The sequence below is a fragment of the Phocoena phocoena genome, chromosome 4 (genome assembly GCF_963924675.1).
Source record: "Phocoena phocoena chromosome 4, mPhoPho1.1, whole genome shotgun sequence".
Taxonomy (NCBI): Eukaryota; Metazoa; Chordata; class Mammalia; order Artiodactyla; family Phocoenidae; genus Phocoena; species Phocoena phocoena.
In genome coordinates this window covers 9823294-9840201 of record NC_089222.1, presented here as the reverse complement: position 1 = coordinate 9840201, position 16908 = coordinate 9823294, and the positions used below count along the sequence as shown (strand labels likewise).

Genomic DNA, 16908 nt, shown 5'->3' with positions numbered 1-16908 from the left:
GATCAGAGGAAAATACAAAAACAGCACAGTCTGGGACATTTAGTTAGTGGCAAAAAACTGTACACACCTCTACAGTTCCTGAGGGCATTGTGTATTGTAGCAAAGTCCAACAACTTACATTCATAATAACGTTGCATTTCAAAGGAATAAGATTCAAAGCGAGCTGAGCCTAGTAGGTGTAAGAGGCAGAGAAGCACTATTAAAGGCTTCTATCAAAGGCAAATACATTAGACTGTTTAAAGCAGAAGCTTCCTGGGAAACTTACCTTTTCCCAAATCCCTTGACCCCAATAAATATGTGCTCTTATACTGTAATATTATGAAGCAAATTTCTTACCATGTTGTATTCTTAAGTCACTATGAAAAATTTACAATATTTATTCTTCTCTTCAAAGTTATGATGATCACTAAGAAAAACTGAATATCTGTATATGCCATGTGCAAAAAAAAAAACCTATAAAAGTACGAACATATAAAATGAATAATTTTTAGGTTATGATTGACTCGATACACTGGTGTGTCTGCTGACAAAAATAATCTATTGTCAGGTTAATTTAAACAAATATTTCTGCCACTGCATTTTTAATTGATTTATATAAAACTTTTCAATATTGCAGATATCTCCTCAGATGAGCTATACTTTCCACTATGCATATTGACGGGCTGGGAATTAAAAATTTAAATCTTCCCTCTATGATATTCTAGGAGAGATAACAAAAGAATTTTTAAAACCAGGGGAAGGCAATTCGGGATTGTAAAAGTTATGGGACTCATATCTTAGAGGAACAATCAAGCGGGCAGGGTCATTACAAGCTCCCAAGTTGCTTATGATTTTGCTGGTAAAGTAACACCCATTTTGTGGCCCAAAACCACATCATTTTACCCATTATACAAACCGACTCATCAGAAGTCGGCTTAATTGAGGGACTCAAATTTTGGGATTCACAAGTAGGCTTTAAAAAAAGAAAGCGTAAATATCTCTAGAAGCACCGTGGGGGTCCCAGTGATCATGGCCAGGTTAGACATTTACCAATGAAAGGAGACAAGGGAGGCTGGGGCCACTCAGGCCAGCAGCTGCACCTCACAACCACTGGTCCTGTGTTACACTGGGGAGAGCAAGTCCAGAGAGGGGCTCGGGGCAGAAGGACAGGGTGGAGACTGGCCCTATCCTGTCTTTCTGAGCACAGGGTCCCCCGCTGGGACTACCTGAGGAATATGCCCACTTTTGTGAGGGCAAAATTGTGATCAGATGAATTTGCTTCTGAATCATTCCACCCTTCTACAAAAAAACTAGAAAGCGCCATCTACGTGCCATCTACTGTGAGGCTAAGAGATGCGGGGACAGACGTAAGAGGGAATTATTTCTCCCAGCCACTTACTGTCCAGTGAGGTAAGAACAGATTGAACTTCATGTGCAAGCTGATAGCAAAGGTGTAGCTTAACTAGCAAAAAGTTTCTAGCCTAAGGGCAAAGGTACTCTCTCCTCGAATTCCAGCACTATATGTGGGCATCAGAACGCTGGAGCAAGGTTGCCTGTAAGGTTTTTGTTGTTGCTTGCAATGTCATTGCAATGATCTGATCATAAACCCTGCTTACATGCTCTGGAGTGAAGGGCACTTGAAAAATAAGCATCGAAAATGTAATAAACAAATAACAATTCTTTCCCGGGCAAATTCAAGAATTCCTCAGCTAGCATGTTAAAAAAACATATAATTTTTTTCTTCCAACACACAACTTATCTAATCATTGGTCTCATCTCTTTTGCGCCATGGACCCTCCTGGCAGTCTGGTAAAGCCCACTGTTTTCAGAACAATGTTTTTATGTGCCTGAAATAAAATGCATAAAATTACGAAGAAAACCAACTGTACTGAAATACAGTCATCCAAATTGTATCATAATGTATGCGCTCCTTTATTAACGTACCAAATAGCAAGATCTAGGAAGAGATCTAATAACTACCGTAATTTCAGAGGGATGAGCAAAAATAGTATTTTGAGATATCTGCAATAAAAATGTGATATGAAAATATTTGTGATTTTTTTTTGTGTGTGTGGTACGCGGGCCTCTCACTGCCGTGGCCTCTCCCGTTGTGGAGCACAGGCTCCGGATGCGCAGGCTCAGCGGCCACGGCCCACGGGCCCAGCCGCTCCGCGCCACGCGGGATCCTCCTGGACCGGGGCACGAACCCGTGTCCCCTGCATCAGCAGGCGGACTCTCAACCACTGCGCCACCAGGGAAGCCCAATATTTGTGATTTTTATTGGTGACAAATTCATAGGTATTGCTAATACTACTGTGACTTGTTGCCTATGTTGATAATCAAATAAAATGTCAAATTTCAGTAAAGACATTAGTGAAAATAAAGTTTTTTTATTCTATTCAAGTTCATGCATGGACCCCCTGGGGGAAGATGGGACAGAGGTTAAGAACTCCTGAAGAGGGTGCCCCCTCCAATATATATGTGTCTGTATACATACATAGATACATACACGTATATATTTCAAATATTATTCCAGAACTATCTTATATAAGCTCCTAGTAGATTACAAAACTTTGGTATTTATAAGTTCTTGGAACAGATCTGCTTATCATGTTTGTTTGTTTGTTTGTTTTTTGCCACTAAAGGACCATGCCTCTTAGAGATGGGTTGGAGGGAAAGAGTTAATCACGAGTTAATGGTTCCCAGACTGCGTCCTGAGGAGGCCCAGCTTTCCACCAGGGGTGTTTCAGCAGTGCCCTGGTTGTGTGTGTACGTAGGATGGGGTGTTCATGAGAACACTCCGCCCCCAACCAATCCTCAAGTCAATCAGAACGGGGGAAGACTTTTATCCCATTTACGTATTTCAGTTCTGGATGAGCTTTTGTTCATAAAACAGTAGTTTTACAGCTTGAAATTTCTTGATTGACAATTGCACTAGCACATATATATACCTCACTGTTTTTCCCTGGTCCTGTTACAAGCTCAGTAAATGGGTTTACCACCTCTGAATAAAGAAAGCATCCATACCCTGACTTAGTTAACTAACGTCCTACCACCCCAAGAACTATAAAGGTAAGCAAGATCAGTAGAGTATCCTTTGAGAAATGTCTGGATGTGCCAGGATAGGAACACTATCAATTTTCCAAAGACACCTGGGTTTCCCAAATAGAAGAGGATAAAGTAGCAGGGCAGGTACAGGATGGAGGCGGGGAAAGGAATGGAATTAAGGCAGGTGCTTGCTGTTGGGGGGTGGAGGTAGAGGGGGGAAGGCTTACAAATCAAACAATGGTTGGTCTTTCCTCTCATCACCTCTTCAAAGAGCAAACGGTCACAAAGGACACGCCTTTAAGATTTGAAAACAGGGCAGAAGGAAGCTAGTCAAAGGATTAAAGAAAGAAAAGAAAGTGAGTAGGAAAGAGGGTAAAGGAAGTGGGGATAGGTAGAAAATGAGCACATAGCCATCTCATCACTTTATATTATATATAACGCGATGCTAAGTTTATCCAAAAATATAAACACAATTTTCTGCCTAGAAATTAAGCTTGATGGATAAGGCTTTAGTCCTCATGGCTACCCAGGATCCAAGTTATTTAGTCTCTTTAATCAAAATACTAAAATAAAATCATTACCCATTAGGCTATTACCCTTCCCCCAATCTCCAAACACACAAGCAAAAATTAATTGCAAGCCCGGAAGAAAGAAGGCAATTTAGACAGTAACAGCTTGGCATGGACTGAGCTGGATTTCCTAATAGCATTTGTCTGTTTGTGAATGTATATTTTATTTATAGCCTTCACTTTCTTGACTGTACTGAAAGTAATTTATTTTTACCTAATCTGCATTGCATTTAAACCACCAAATACTCCATCAATGAACGAACCAGCCAAGTAACACCCTGACAAGTAGCCTAGTGTTGGTACCAGGAGTAAAATGGGTAAACATTTAAAGGACACACTTGGGGATGGGCACTCCTCAGCAGCTATTAAACGCTTGCTACAGGTACCAAGTTACAAACTGCAAATATGGGCTTCAAGACGTTCCTTCACATCAGCAGCCATTCCCTGCTTCCTCCTCCTGGTTTACTCTCCATTTCACGAACCTCTTCCAAACCTGTGATTTCTCACGGACTGAGTCTATTTTTTCCTCTTTGATGTGCTATCCTGCCCCTGAAGAACTTGCATTAATCCCCCAAAATGAGAAGTTAAAGGTGGACTTTCAGGCATCAGTTAAAAACCCAAAAAAGACATGTTAAAGGGGGAAACTCTTTAGCAATCTGTAAGTCATATGGTGTTGGCAACCACTACCTCACCACATAGTAAACCAAGCCCACACCCAACTGAATGAAGCTCACCTCCTCTCTACAGTGTCCTGACTTTGCTAGGTCCCTGATGAGAGAGGGGGATCTTCCAGTTTTCTAGCAACAAGTCGCAGATGAGATCATTATCAATCTTGAGCTCATCTCACACTGTATAACATGGAGTTCATACCCTGGATTGCAAACAATCAGTTCTCCTCACTATATGCCACTCATAAATAACCCTTTTGGGCTACAGACCTCAAAATAGCACCTTGTCCCCACAAACTAAGCCCTTCCATTATTCAAAACCTAGCCTCCTTTGTGACTCATTCCCAGACTAACACACCTGTCAGCAGGACCTTCAGTCAAAATAGCATCCTTTTTCACACTTCTGCACCTGTTTCAGCAACAAACTCACAGAACCTGGAATTGCCCGGGACATTACAGAGTCCGACCCAATCTATGTCACCTTCCTGAAGGGAAAGTTAGAAGCCTGAAAGGTCAAGCAACTTGCCCAGGGAAATCCACAACATGGTAGACAGGAAACTGGGACCCCCACCCCCCACTCTTTGCCAATCCTCAATGCTTTCTCTGAAAGATGCAGTTTATGTACAAGTTGTTATATAAACCACGTGTGACTTTATGGACAATCCTATTTCTCATGTAGATAATCAGGAACCATGCCCTCCCCTTCCTTTCAGCTTGGAATGAAAATGTGAGCTACACTAGCAGACGATATTGATGACTTCGACAATGCTGATGAAAAATGCAGACAGTGGGTCCAAAAGAAAAGAGCAGAAAGTATTCAAAGAAACTAATTCTCCTTCCTGTACATTTTCCTAAGGATCTGAGGGCAGTGGAGAAGAGCGACTGCAGAGTGGCTGAAAAAGGTGGACTGAGCTGAAAGGCAGGATCAAGTTTATAAATTCCTTTTCAACCGAATCTTCACCGGCACTTGCTAACAGATACATGAAAACTGTCCTTTCGTTAGACGGGGTCCCAGCAGGGTCCATAAAGAAAATTACAATATTTTCCTTGAATAATGAGATTCTTGTAGTCTCATTAAATTTAATGGAAAGACATGTTCTTCCCTCATACTCAAAATATTGAATATTCTCAAACTTCACACATACCCCAGCATCCCTAAACAGCAATTCTTTTTTTTTTTTTTGGTTCTCTTTCATCTTTCCTTTTGTATCTACAGGTGTGCTTAGACACAAAGATAATCCTAACACATGAAAACTAAAGTTTGCAAATGTGGAAAGCTAGGGATGATTTTTCAGGTTATAAATGAAATCTTTCACTTGCAAAAAAAACAAGGCAAGTTTCCTTTAAGTGGCGAGTGTTACCAATGACTGCAAAATGTGATTCAATTTGCATGCTGACTAACCTATCTTAAAGTAGCTATGCAAAATCTTCAGGGTCATTAAAGCAAGGGCAGGAGCAATGAAGTCATAAGCTGTACTTTTTTTAACCTCTACTTTCCTTATTTCTTGGACTCATCCCCATACAACTCTATGTATCAAACCTCTTCTTGGGAATCCTAAATAAAAAGTGACAGCAAGCCATTGTGCGTGGATCTCACTGATTAGTAAGGGGTGCTTTCACTTCTGTGCTAAGAAGGATTCTGAGGTTATATCTGTACGCAACAGTGATGTGACAGGTAATGTGAGGCTTGAATCAAATCTTCCACAATAACTGTATCTTGCAAAATGATTATAAAGGTAGATTAAGACTGTTCGAAGAAACTGACCTAATAATTTGGTATTAACCATGTAAACTGCTTGGCAGCTGAGATGAAAGAGGATTCTAACTAAAAAGAAAATACCTTCTTTTCCGTTAAAGCGATATTAGGCCAGAAGAAAATATGAATAGGCATAAAAACGCTAAATTTCAAAGTTGGAAGATATTATGGAGCAAACACTAAGCAAACAGGGAAAAACTGGGAAGTTTTTTTTTAATGTGAGGAAATAAGGAAGAGGGAAAAATGGTTAAGGAAAGGAAATAAAGGGGAAAAATCTGCTATTCTATGGGGAATGGTACCTCTTATCAGTAATAGGAATCACCATAGAACTTTAGGAAGCTTCCAAATGAGGCTCATAACTTTAGTAGTAAAACAAAAATAAAGATAAAAAGAGAGAGTGTATTTTATTTGGCATTAAAAGACACTTAATTATCTTGATCTATGTTTTAAATGTTCTCTAAAGTGGATGGTTGCAAGCTTTCTTTAGAGGTACGATTCTAAATCACCAATGATCCTGTTCCTTTCTCCTCTCTTAATTTTAGTTTTCCACCAGCTTATTTGCCTTCTTATGGCTCCAATACTTTAATTTTCTTATGGCTGAATTCTTCAGACTGGTGATAACTTTGGCCTTATATGGTTACCCCACACCTGCACTTTCTGCCAGGTCATCTCCACTATTTCTGCAGCAACAGAATTCACTGGTTTTCAACTCTACCTTTCAAATTTATTCTGCAAATTAACACAACTCTCTAGGAAATAAATTTTTTGATTGGGTCCACTTTTGTTTTGGGATTGTCTGGGATATGACCAGCACGCCTAAACTAACAACTTTTCATTAACAAAAATAAGGGAAACCGTCCATTAAAAAACTGCATATGCCCACTGTAGAAATTCGTTCAAAATTTATGTTCAAATAAAAGGCTTAACACTGACAAAATAAAAAAGGCAGAGACTCCAAGGATATTATCCCTCCCATACAAAAAAAAAAAAAAGAGAGAGAGAGAGAAAAGAAAAATTGTACCAAAAAAAGGAAACAGAGAGTACCATCTTTTTCCCATTCGAGTTTTGGCAAAAGTGAAAACATGGAATTTGATGATGGTTTTGATAAAATCACCTGGAAAAAAACTAGGCAACTTCTCCATTTTTCTAGACACTTCATTCCATTGCATTTTATTTTTATTTAAGCACATCTCCAACACACACACATACAGACCCCAACTCTGAAAAAAAAAAAAAAGGGGCCTGAAATTTTAGTTACACCACATGTGGTTTTCATTTGTGAAAAATGAACAAGCTGTTTGTGGTTAAACTGTCTAATCGCCTGTTATCAATCTAGCACTGCATTCAAGATTTACAGGACCCATCAGCTTCTGTGCTACATTAGCTGTAAATTGGGGGCGGGGGGGGGGGGAGGAAGGAAAAGAGGAGGAGGAGAGAGTTTATCCTGAGGAATAATATTTCCAATGCAGCCACACTCGCACTACATCTGGTTGTGCTGGTAGCGGCAGTTAAATTGAAATATTTCACAGCGTGTGTCAGAAACATGCAGAATGGTAATTATGACAGATCTGATTAAGCCCGAGTGCCACAAGCTCCCTGGCCAGCGCCGGTTGTGCAGGTGTGACCTTGTGCGTGCCTGCGTGTGTAAATAAAATTAATTACAAGCGAGAGGGTGAAGGCTTCGGTGACATCACAAAGCGGAGGAACTCCCAAGGGGGAGACCTAATGGAATATTTTCCCTCAGTCTAATAATACAGTTCATATTGACTTGAGGTAATTAGTGGGATCATTAAAGCAGTTTTCCCGGCGTATTTGGCTGCCTGATCAGATTAGTGAAAATGTTCTTCAGAACAAGCCCTGTGTGGTCTGCCAGAGAAGAGGAAATAAAAAGCAACAAAGCATATTTTGGAATGATAAGCAGCGCTGGACTTGTACTCTAGCAAAAAAAAAAAAAAAAATCTCCACTTCTCTCCGGAGCCTACAGATCTAACTTCCTGTCCATCTTCATTCTGCTATTCAACTTGGTATTCCTAGACACACTCTCAACTATTCCTTTCGTTTCCCTCTCTCTGCTAAATCTGACTGCTCCATCATGACCAGCCAGCCCAACTCCCTAACAAATCTCTTTTAAACAAGGCAATTTGAAAATTGGGGGAAAGGCTCTTCCAGGACTACCTTACTGACTATATGGGGCCACTGGGAGAGGCCGAAAAAAAAAAAAAGCCCAAGGGAAGGAACGCCACTTAAAATTCACCTGCTAAACAAAAGAGTCCTCTCTTTTGTAACATATAACAGAGGTTTAAATATTTTTTCCCCTTTGGATCGCAAAATGGGTTTTGGCGTAGGCTGAAGTTGGGGCAAACATTCTTGACTTGAACAGAACACAGAGCCCTCGTCAAGAAAAGGGCCATTTGTTTGAAACTAGTCTATTGAGCATGCTCTACCTTGCCACCGGAATACGCCAAGCGCTGTCACAGATGGCAGGCTCTGACAGTTCCCATCCGTAGCATCAAGACTCGACAGTTCAGCACAAGATCAGTGACATTCTGTCTCATTAGAACCACGCTAATTATCACAGCTAGTTTCAGGGGAAACCATGTGTTGCAATGGTCAATTTGAAGGAGGCTGTGCATCAACAAACTGGTAATAAGGATCAGACACCTTATTACACGACAGCATGCTGCCTATGATCTGATTTACAGAATCAGAGGCACCGAGGCAGCCGAGGAGGCTGGCGGTTTATGAAACAGTGTGTTTCAACCCAATTCCTGAGGCATACGGGTTGAAAAGGGGATTGTTTAAAAAAAAAAAAAAATTACACAAAAGGCCACTGCAATGGTTGAAGCAAGAAATCAGAGGAGAACAGATTCTCTATGACCGGACAACAGAAGTAGGTTAGGTCTTAGAAAAAGGACACCTTCATCAATTTAGCAATTGTATGGCGACGCCATCAGCAGACTGGAGCTTATATATTTTTAAGGTATTTAATGACAAATTATAAAGTGGCTATATTTCTATTCTTAATCTCTAAAATACATATATATTATATATATATAATATACATATACATCTTATATTTATATGATATATAAATTATTTATTTATGTTTATTTGTTTTATGTATTTATATTTATATAAATATATATATTTATAAATATGTTTTTATATAAAACATTTTTAATATGTATATTTTATATATATAAATGGGTGGTCTATGATTTAGTTGTGTCATTTTGTCACACAAAAGAACTGCATGTGCAAAAGCATAACAACTATAGTTACAAAAATGAACAATCTCAAAGGTTACTTTTTAAGGTGCAGGTCTTGCAAGGCTAAAAAATTCTACATCAGATCCCTATTACCAACATAAGTTCTTCCATCCCTCTTTTCGTACCTTTCACTGATGTGAAAGTTCAACAGTGCAGTTTCTTCCAGAGCTATTTTTCTACTGTCATTTTGCATAAATGCATTTTTAGAGCTCATTCATTTCATGGGGCTTTTATTTTCATTTCTCATATGAGGGAAAAAGAAGATAAAGCTAAAATAAAACCTACCTTTACTACCCAAACCATAAAAGACAACTGTTGAGACTTCTGAGAAACACTTTGTCTTTTCACTTGGTAGTTTGTGAAAGGACGAAATCAGTGTTATAATTATGTGTGAAGTTTAACTGAATGACATTCCGTTTTGAAATTCATTCCTACTTAAGAGTTAAAACCAGAAAGAGAAAGACAAATACCGTATGCTAACACATATATATGGAATTTAAGAAAAAAAAAATGTTATGAAGAACCTAGGAGTAAGACGGGAATAAAGACACAGACCTACTAGAGAACAGACTTGAGGATATGGGGAGGGGGAAGGGTAAGCTGGGACAAAGCAAAAGAGAGGCATGGACATACATACACTAACAAAGGCAAGGTAGATAGCTAGTGGGAAGCAGCCGCATAGCACAGGGAGATCAGCTCGGTGCTTTGTGACCGCCTGGAGGGGTGGGATAGGGAGGGTGGGAGGCAGGGAGACGCAAGAGGGAAGAGATATGGGAACATATGTATATGTATAACTGATTCACTTTGTTATAAAGCAGAAACTAACACACCATTGTAAACCAATTATACTCCAATAAAGATGTAAAAATAAAACAAACCCCATGGATTTGGTCTCTTCCCTACTCCCATTCTGTAGATACCAGATCCTGTCCGGAAGAACTGTAACCCTTCAATTGTCAAAGACGATTACAGAAGGGCTTCCAAAGAGAGGGACTTTCATAGGGTATTATGAGTCCACACTTTTCAACTTATACTACATTTTAGGACAAAAGGTGGCCTTAGATTAAAGCAGATTCTACGAATATGTACTTGCTATACTCATGCTTTAGAATGCATTACACTGGTCTGCTTCAAAGTGGACCACTCCTGTGGTCACCTTCCCGGAACTTCCTCACGTGATAATTCTCTTTAGAGAGTTGGCTCAATATTCACGAACTGCTTCTTTTCAAATCTTGACTAATATTTTCCTATGACATTTTTTGAAAGTTGGAGAAACTGGGCTTAATGAGTTATGACTATACTTGTTACAGTGAACTTATTAAACGGGAGAATGAGGAAGATGCATTTATATCACTCTAGTTACCGAATTTTAAATTTTAGAGGAAAACAAATTTTTAAATAATTTGAAGGTGGCAATAAGATAACCAAGAAGTTTCGGTTCGACTTGCTGCAATAGACAATATCAAGTGCCTGGGGGAAAAACACCCCATTACGTGATTTTTTTTTAGCCAAAAATATGATCGGCAAGTACGTGTTCTATTTAATAATTCTGAACCTCCTTGATCAAACCCTAGATTAATTAAAACATATGCTTGTTTTTATAACATAGAAATGTGGAAAGGGCTCAGATTCACAAATTTAGTGCTTAAAACATCGTATAACACAATCATGTACCTTTAAACCGCTAGATTATGTCAATGTTTATGTATTTAAAGCCATTAATTTCAAAAGTCCTGTTGAGCAACCCCTAGAGACATAAAGATAGGTCTACACTGCAGAAAACTAAATCCAACATGGATTCCCAATATTTAGACAGAAGGGATTTTTAGAGATAGCTCCCACAGAACACCTTAAATAGGAGATGGACGGGTCTCCACGTCTTTATCAAGAAGGCAGCACCGGGCCCTCCCCAAATGTAGGTAAACCTGAATACAGGCAGTCCTGAGATGCTATACGCTGGGCTGTCTTACTTCTCTTCTCCCTTCAAGCATTCCTTTGGCCTCTTCCTTCTTCCCGGAAGCTGATCCAGGGAAACCTAACCTGTATCTCCACAGGATCTGCTCCCACCCAGTAAAACATAAATAAATAAATGGATAAAGTAAAATAAAATAAGGCACTAGATGGAAAATGTACGAAGAGGCAGTTCTCGCCTTAGATGCTGGCTGAAGGCAACTCTATTAGCCCAAGAGAAGGGGCTCTGAGGACACGATGTAAAGATCTTCCCACAGGCTGCTAGAAAAGCATGTGACACCAGAAATAACCGGAACCGTGACTCGCAAATCTGCAGGGGCCTCCTGTGGATCTGAAACAGGAGGCTACACAGGTGAAATCGTGTTGCAGTGAAGTCTGTTATGTGAACATTCCAAAAAACTGAATCAGCACAGGGCTTCAAAGTGTAGTTTCCGTGAAGTGTAATTTGATGCTAACAAAATAAAAGATGGCTTCGCTGACATGCTAGAATACAGAATGCAGTCATGGTGCCGTGATTTCTTTTTCCTGGATTTTATCACTGTAGATTCCTATAACCAGCAATGAAAATGACATTCTTAGCCCTATTTCTACCTCTAATGATTTGTGACATATCATGTCTTACTCGTATTTAAGGCATTCCCATCACCATCTAAGAATTACCAAATCTGAAGATGCTTTTTTCTTTTTTTTACCTACAAGCCCAAAGAGCACTAAAGCTTTCTTCTTTCTCCTTCATTCTCCCCTCTCTCTCTCATCCTAGAGGTCTTGAATCTCAATGACAAAATTGTCTGAAAAGTAGATGGAAGAAAGCAAAAGGCTTCGAATCATTTGGTCTCTTCTACTGGTCGTGCCATCTTCACAGAGGCAGAAATTCTTTTTTTAGTGCAAAAAACCACACCTATCAGGCAGTCGAAGTTGTTGCAGCCAAAGAGTCCAGTAACTACAGGACTGGTAGGTAGAGACTGCAAAAGATTCTATTGAAAAGCATGTTCAGTCAAATAGAATTTCCATCATCTAGCTGCTTTAACTAAAAGAAATACCCTGTTCAATAACGCACTAGAGAGAAATCATTTTCTAAACACAAGTAGGGATGCAGCCGCTCTGGAAAAGCCCTTTATTCTGACTGCATTACTGTATCTGCAAGCTCCACCTCTGCAAACATGAAAATCAATGTAACAATTCGATGTACAAGGCAAGGCCTACGGCACTGCTAATGTCCCCTTGCTGGACATACACCTTAAGTCTCAGAGCTCTCAGGAGGTTTGCTGTGGAATAAAATTAGATTCCAACATCTGCCACCATTAAGGAAAAAATTCCATTTCTGTCTCACATATGAAAACACTATAACCACTGAACAGTAACTGAACCTTGATACCGTAATGGCTATTACCCAAATCAACTATTTTTTTTTAAACAGTAAAATTAGCGAATTCTGCTCTCATAATTATTGGAATGTTATCAGACTAAATGTTTGATAAAATTCTAATATGATTCACTTGGAAAAAAGACTGCTTGTTTGAATACCCACAGTATACAGTGTATCCATTTGTAGCGATTCACATTATGTTCAAAGCATATCATCTTTTTAAAGTCTGCATTAGCCTGCTTTCCTACCCAAGCACAAAAAGTAGCCTACCTTCAGTTTGCAGTTGCATACTTCACCCAGACATTTCTATTAACGTGAAAAACAATCTCATTTCTGTTACTCATCGAAGAGAAAGTATAATACATGTGAAATGGTGGGATCTGAAAAGTTGGTTTCTTTTCCTGAAAATACTTTGTGCATTAGTCATTGCAGACCACAGCTACACACGTCTGGTTCCACCACATTCTGGGGCTGTACTATCTTTTCAAAATAATTCTGCTCTCTGCCATTCAGGGGATTTACCTAAAGCTTTACTTTGTAAAATAAAAAGTATCTGAGATACAAAAATAGATAATAAATAAGTTACTCTGTGTGCGGGTCCGAGTCTTTTGCTTAGCACATCGTAAGACATTATCTATTTGTGTTACAGTGTTGTAAATCTAAAAGCTCTTCTGCATGCATGACAGCATGGGAGCTCCTCCCATGTTAAAAGAAATCTTGGGTTCAAAAAGGTTAAATCATTTCCCAATACCAGAACAGCAGTGACTCAGCCTGGACCGTAGCGTCCTTTGAGTCCTCCACCATGTACCCTTCCCTCCACCCCCAACCCCAAACAGACGTGAAAAAGCTTGGCTTCGAAGGGCCCTATGTTGGCAAGAACCCATATTCCATGAATATGTCAGTGAAGAAAGGAAAGTCCCTCCCATTCCACTATCAATTAGTCCAGCATCCTTAATTCCTCTTTCCTTAGGTCCTGATGCTGCCTGGAACCCTGAGGAGACACTGAAATAGTGATGCTGAGATGCAGAATTTGGGGTTGGCTCTCCTACTTTTTAGTCAAGTACCCCTCGTGTAAAATGAGGAAATCAATGTTACAGCCCACAGGGTTACTGAGAACTAAATGCAGATAATATATAACGCAGGACGGGGTCTAGCACAAAAAAGGTAGTGAATGTTAGGCCAACACAGAGAATCAGGGCGAGATACAGAAGCAGATGGGGCTGGACCAGTTGAGATAAAATGGCTCCAGCACACTGTACACATGTTTCATTTGGGAGGACCTCTGCCCATGCTGACAAGCCTTGGCACCTATCTCCAAGGCATAAACAACTCTTGCACAAGTTAAGAATGCTGACCATGAGAAAGGTACGTCGGATTTGAAGATTTTTTTTTTTTTTTTTGGTTTTGGTTTGTTTTCTAGTTTTTCTATTTCCTTCACAAAAAATCATGGCAGGTGAACAGAACTTAAGTCAATGGACTACCTGCCCTTGTTAAGTTAGATCTCTTCTCTTAGGGATATATACAGTTTTTGGACTTATTTTTCAGTAATCATCAACTTTTAGATTTTCATAAAGAGGGCAGTGCTAACATCTAAACTGAACAGCTAAGAGAAAGCTACAGAAATGCTTTTTAACGAAGTTCCAGTGAATTAGTAGTTAGGAATAACCATGTGGGGTCTGCTGGACCCCAGTAGTCTATAATTGGCCCCTTGGAATCTCTTTCAACCAGTAATGAGGAGATGAGCTAGCAGCTTTGGGGGTTCTGGGGAACACACCATCATGGCAGATACACAGAAGTTGGCAACTGACATCTTTGAAAGTGACTCATGGGGATCTTCGTAGGACAGGAGTCCAAAGAGCAAAGATGTTAAAAAAAAACCCCTAGAACATCACTCACATGACATTACCAACCCATTGCTACCACTGTCTGAGTAGCTCCAAAATCAGTACTCAGCCCAGGAGGGGAGAATTGGGGATATCATTTAAAAGAAAGAAAGAATGAAGGTAGCAAAAACGCTGCTAGCCAGAAGGAGCTATGCTCTCGTCAGAAAGGAAAGGGAGGGTGGTGGTGATTATATGACAGATGCCAACTTACCCAAAAGTTTTAATATTCTATTTTTGTTTGTTGGTTTTAAGGCTGCCCCTTATCACAATAATGCATGTTTAGTTTCTCTGTTTATCTGTTCTGGAGATTGGGGGAAAGTGTTTGGCCTTGTAAGAAGACAGTCTGTTATTCTTGATAATTTAATTGGAAAGGTCAGAAGAGATGCAGAATCAGAAAGAAAAGCAGGATAAACTATGTTGAAATATGAGATCCTCATCCTAATTAGACTAAACAGCCAAAAGAAGAAGGTGCAGGGTGGGTGGGTGAGGGGCGATGTGCGAACAGGACATTTCTCCTTAATGCCTAGTCTTGGCATGTAAATGAAGACATCTGAAGAAGCACACAGGTTTGAAGCGGCTCTGACATTCTATCATAATTAGAAACATTTCAAGAGCCCTGTAATTTCCAATCAAAATTACAGTAATTTCCGATATACAAGCCATGATTCATGACAGAATTTTACATTCCATGAGAGATTACGGTGGCCTGATGTATGACACGCCGAGTATGGCACTAACATAAACAATTCAGTTTAATGTTTAAACAGCACTTGATGTTTAGAATCTCACAATAAAAGAAACATATTATTGTAGAAATTATCACTTTGACAGTGATTGAAGGGTACGCAGGCATGTGGCCTATAAAGCTATAATTTTTACAGTCCACAGCTTGAGTTTAATCATTTTTATATAACATTTCCAAGATATCCCTTACGTATTTCCAGCCAGCCTACAACTTAAACAAGAACAACCTTTTCTCAAGCAAAACTCCCATCAAGGACCACTATTAATGTTGCTAGAGTGAAATTTCAGAAAAACCTAATAATGAAAGTACTGTATTGTAAATACATCATATTGTAAATAGTCTCAGGACTGTATAATTTTATCAGAGGCTGACAGCAGCCAGGCTGTTTTACAAAGGAGAGTTCATTAACAATAATGAAATATATTTGTCTAAAATTTCCTTGATTGCCTCTCAATCTCACTTTGATAGTGTTATCAAATCTTTCTGCAAAGGGGACAAGACTTATACTGGACAAGACCGGTATTCTTCTGGTCCTTTAAAAAGTATTCCTGGCCTTGAACAAGGGTTTGTAGATAACTGTGAGCTTGTTCATGTAGATGACTCTACTTTTGATGAACATAAATTATCAATATATGACAAAAAGACTGCATTATCTATCCTTCGTTATGTCTTGTAGTGATCTGTCACTTTTCCCATTCAATTCGATTCATTTATAATTCAAAAGATATAGACAATTTTTCTAATTATAATTAAATTTGTGTGTCATATATACATATATATATATATAAAACTAAAATCATTATTTTACAAAGATGTATGTGTGTGTGTGTGTGTGTCACTTGGTTTTAATAAGCACACCTAACAGTTGTAGATGCCTGAGTTGGAACAGAAAAAAACTACAATGCTCGTAGTATTTTAGGATAGAAATCAAGGTCACCTAAGTACTAATGAAATAATAATAATTCAAGTTATTTGTTCCATTACAATAGACCAGATGGAGAAACCTCCTATACATTACTCTTCTGGAAACAACTATTAACTGACTCAGGGATTTCCTGAGAAATCTGTGGTCTGGACAGTAGATGTTGGAGGAAACACAACCAAGCGTCTCTGTTCCCTGAATCTGAACACTCTGTTTCATCATGAGCTCTGTCAATAATCCTGGAAACCGTGACCTCTCAGGGATGCAAGTTCAACTTGCAAATAGATACCCCTTCGAAGGAACTTTCACAGGCATCGCAGATAAACATTCTCCATGCCTAACAGAGGTTCTTACCTGGCTTTTGGTTGCTGCCACCTTTGCAAACAGAGCTTGGGAAACTTTAGCACGCTTCATTTCCTGCTGAATCTCGTCGTAAATGGAAGCATTAATGTTCATGGTATTGTTCTCTGGTTTCCCATTCCTCTCAGTGGCAATGGTAGCTGTTTTCACCTACAAAACATTTTGAACATGCCTGTCATTTTCCACTGGCCAAGCTGTTTTGAAGCTTCTCAGGCTCGGCATCCAAACTGGATCCTGTTGCTCCTTTTACGATCAAGGTGATCAACAATGCGGTCATTCAACATGAGTTCTTAGCTGGATATCAGATTGCTTAAGTTAAGGAAGTCATAGTGTCACAGGTGACTGCAGCTGTAATACGACAGCAACTACCAG

General features: G+C 39.3%; 1 protein-coding gene across 3 annotated transcripts in view; it reads right to left on the bottom strand.

Annotated features, from left to right (window-relative positions):
* The window catches only part of SATB1 (SATB homeobox 1), a 93403-nt gene that overhangs the window by 15331 nt on the left and 61164 nt on the right, over window positions 1–16908 (bottom strand). For all 3 annotated transcript variants that reach the window (XM_065875712.1, XM_065875710.1, XM_065875711.1), the window contains one exon: window positions 16531–16686. In XM_065875712.1, coding sequence (XP_065731784.1) covers window positions 16531–16686 — 156 coding nt within the window. The remainder of the gene's footprint in view (window positions 1–16530; window positions 16687–16908) is intronic.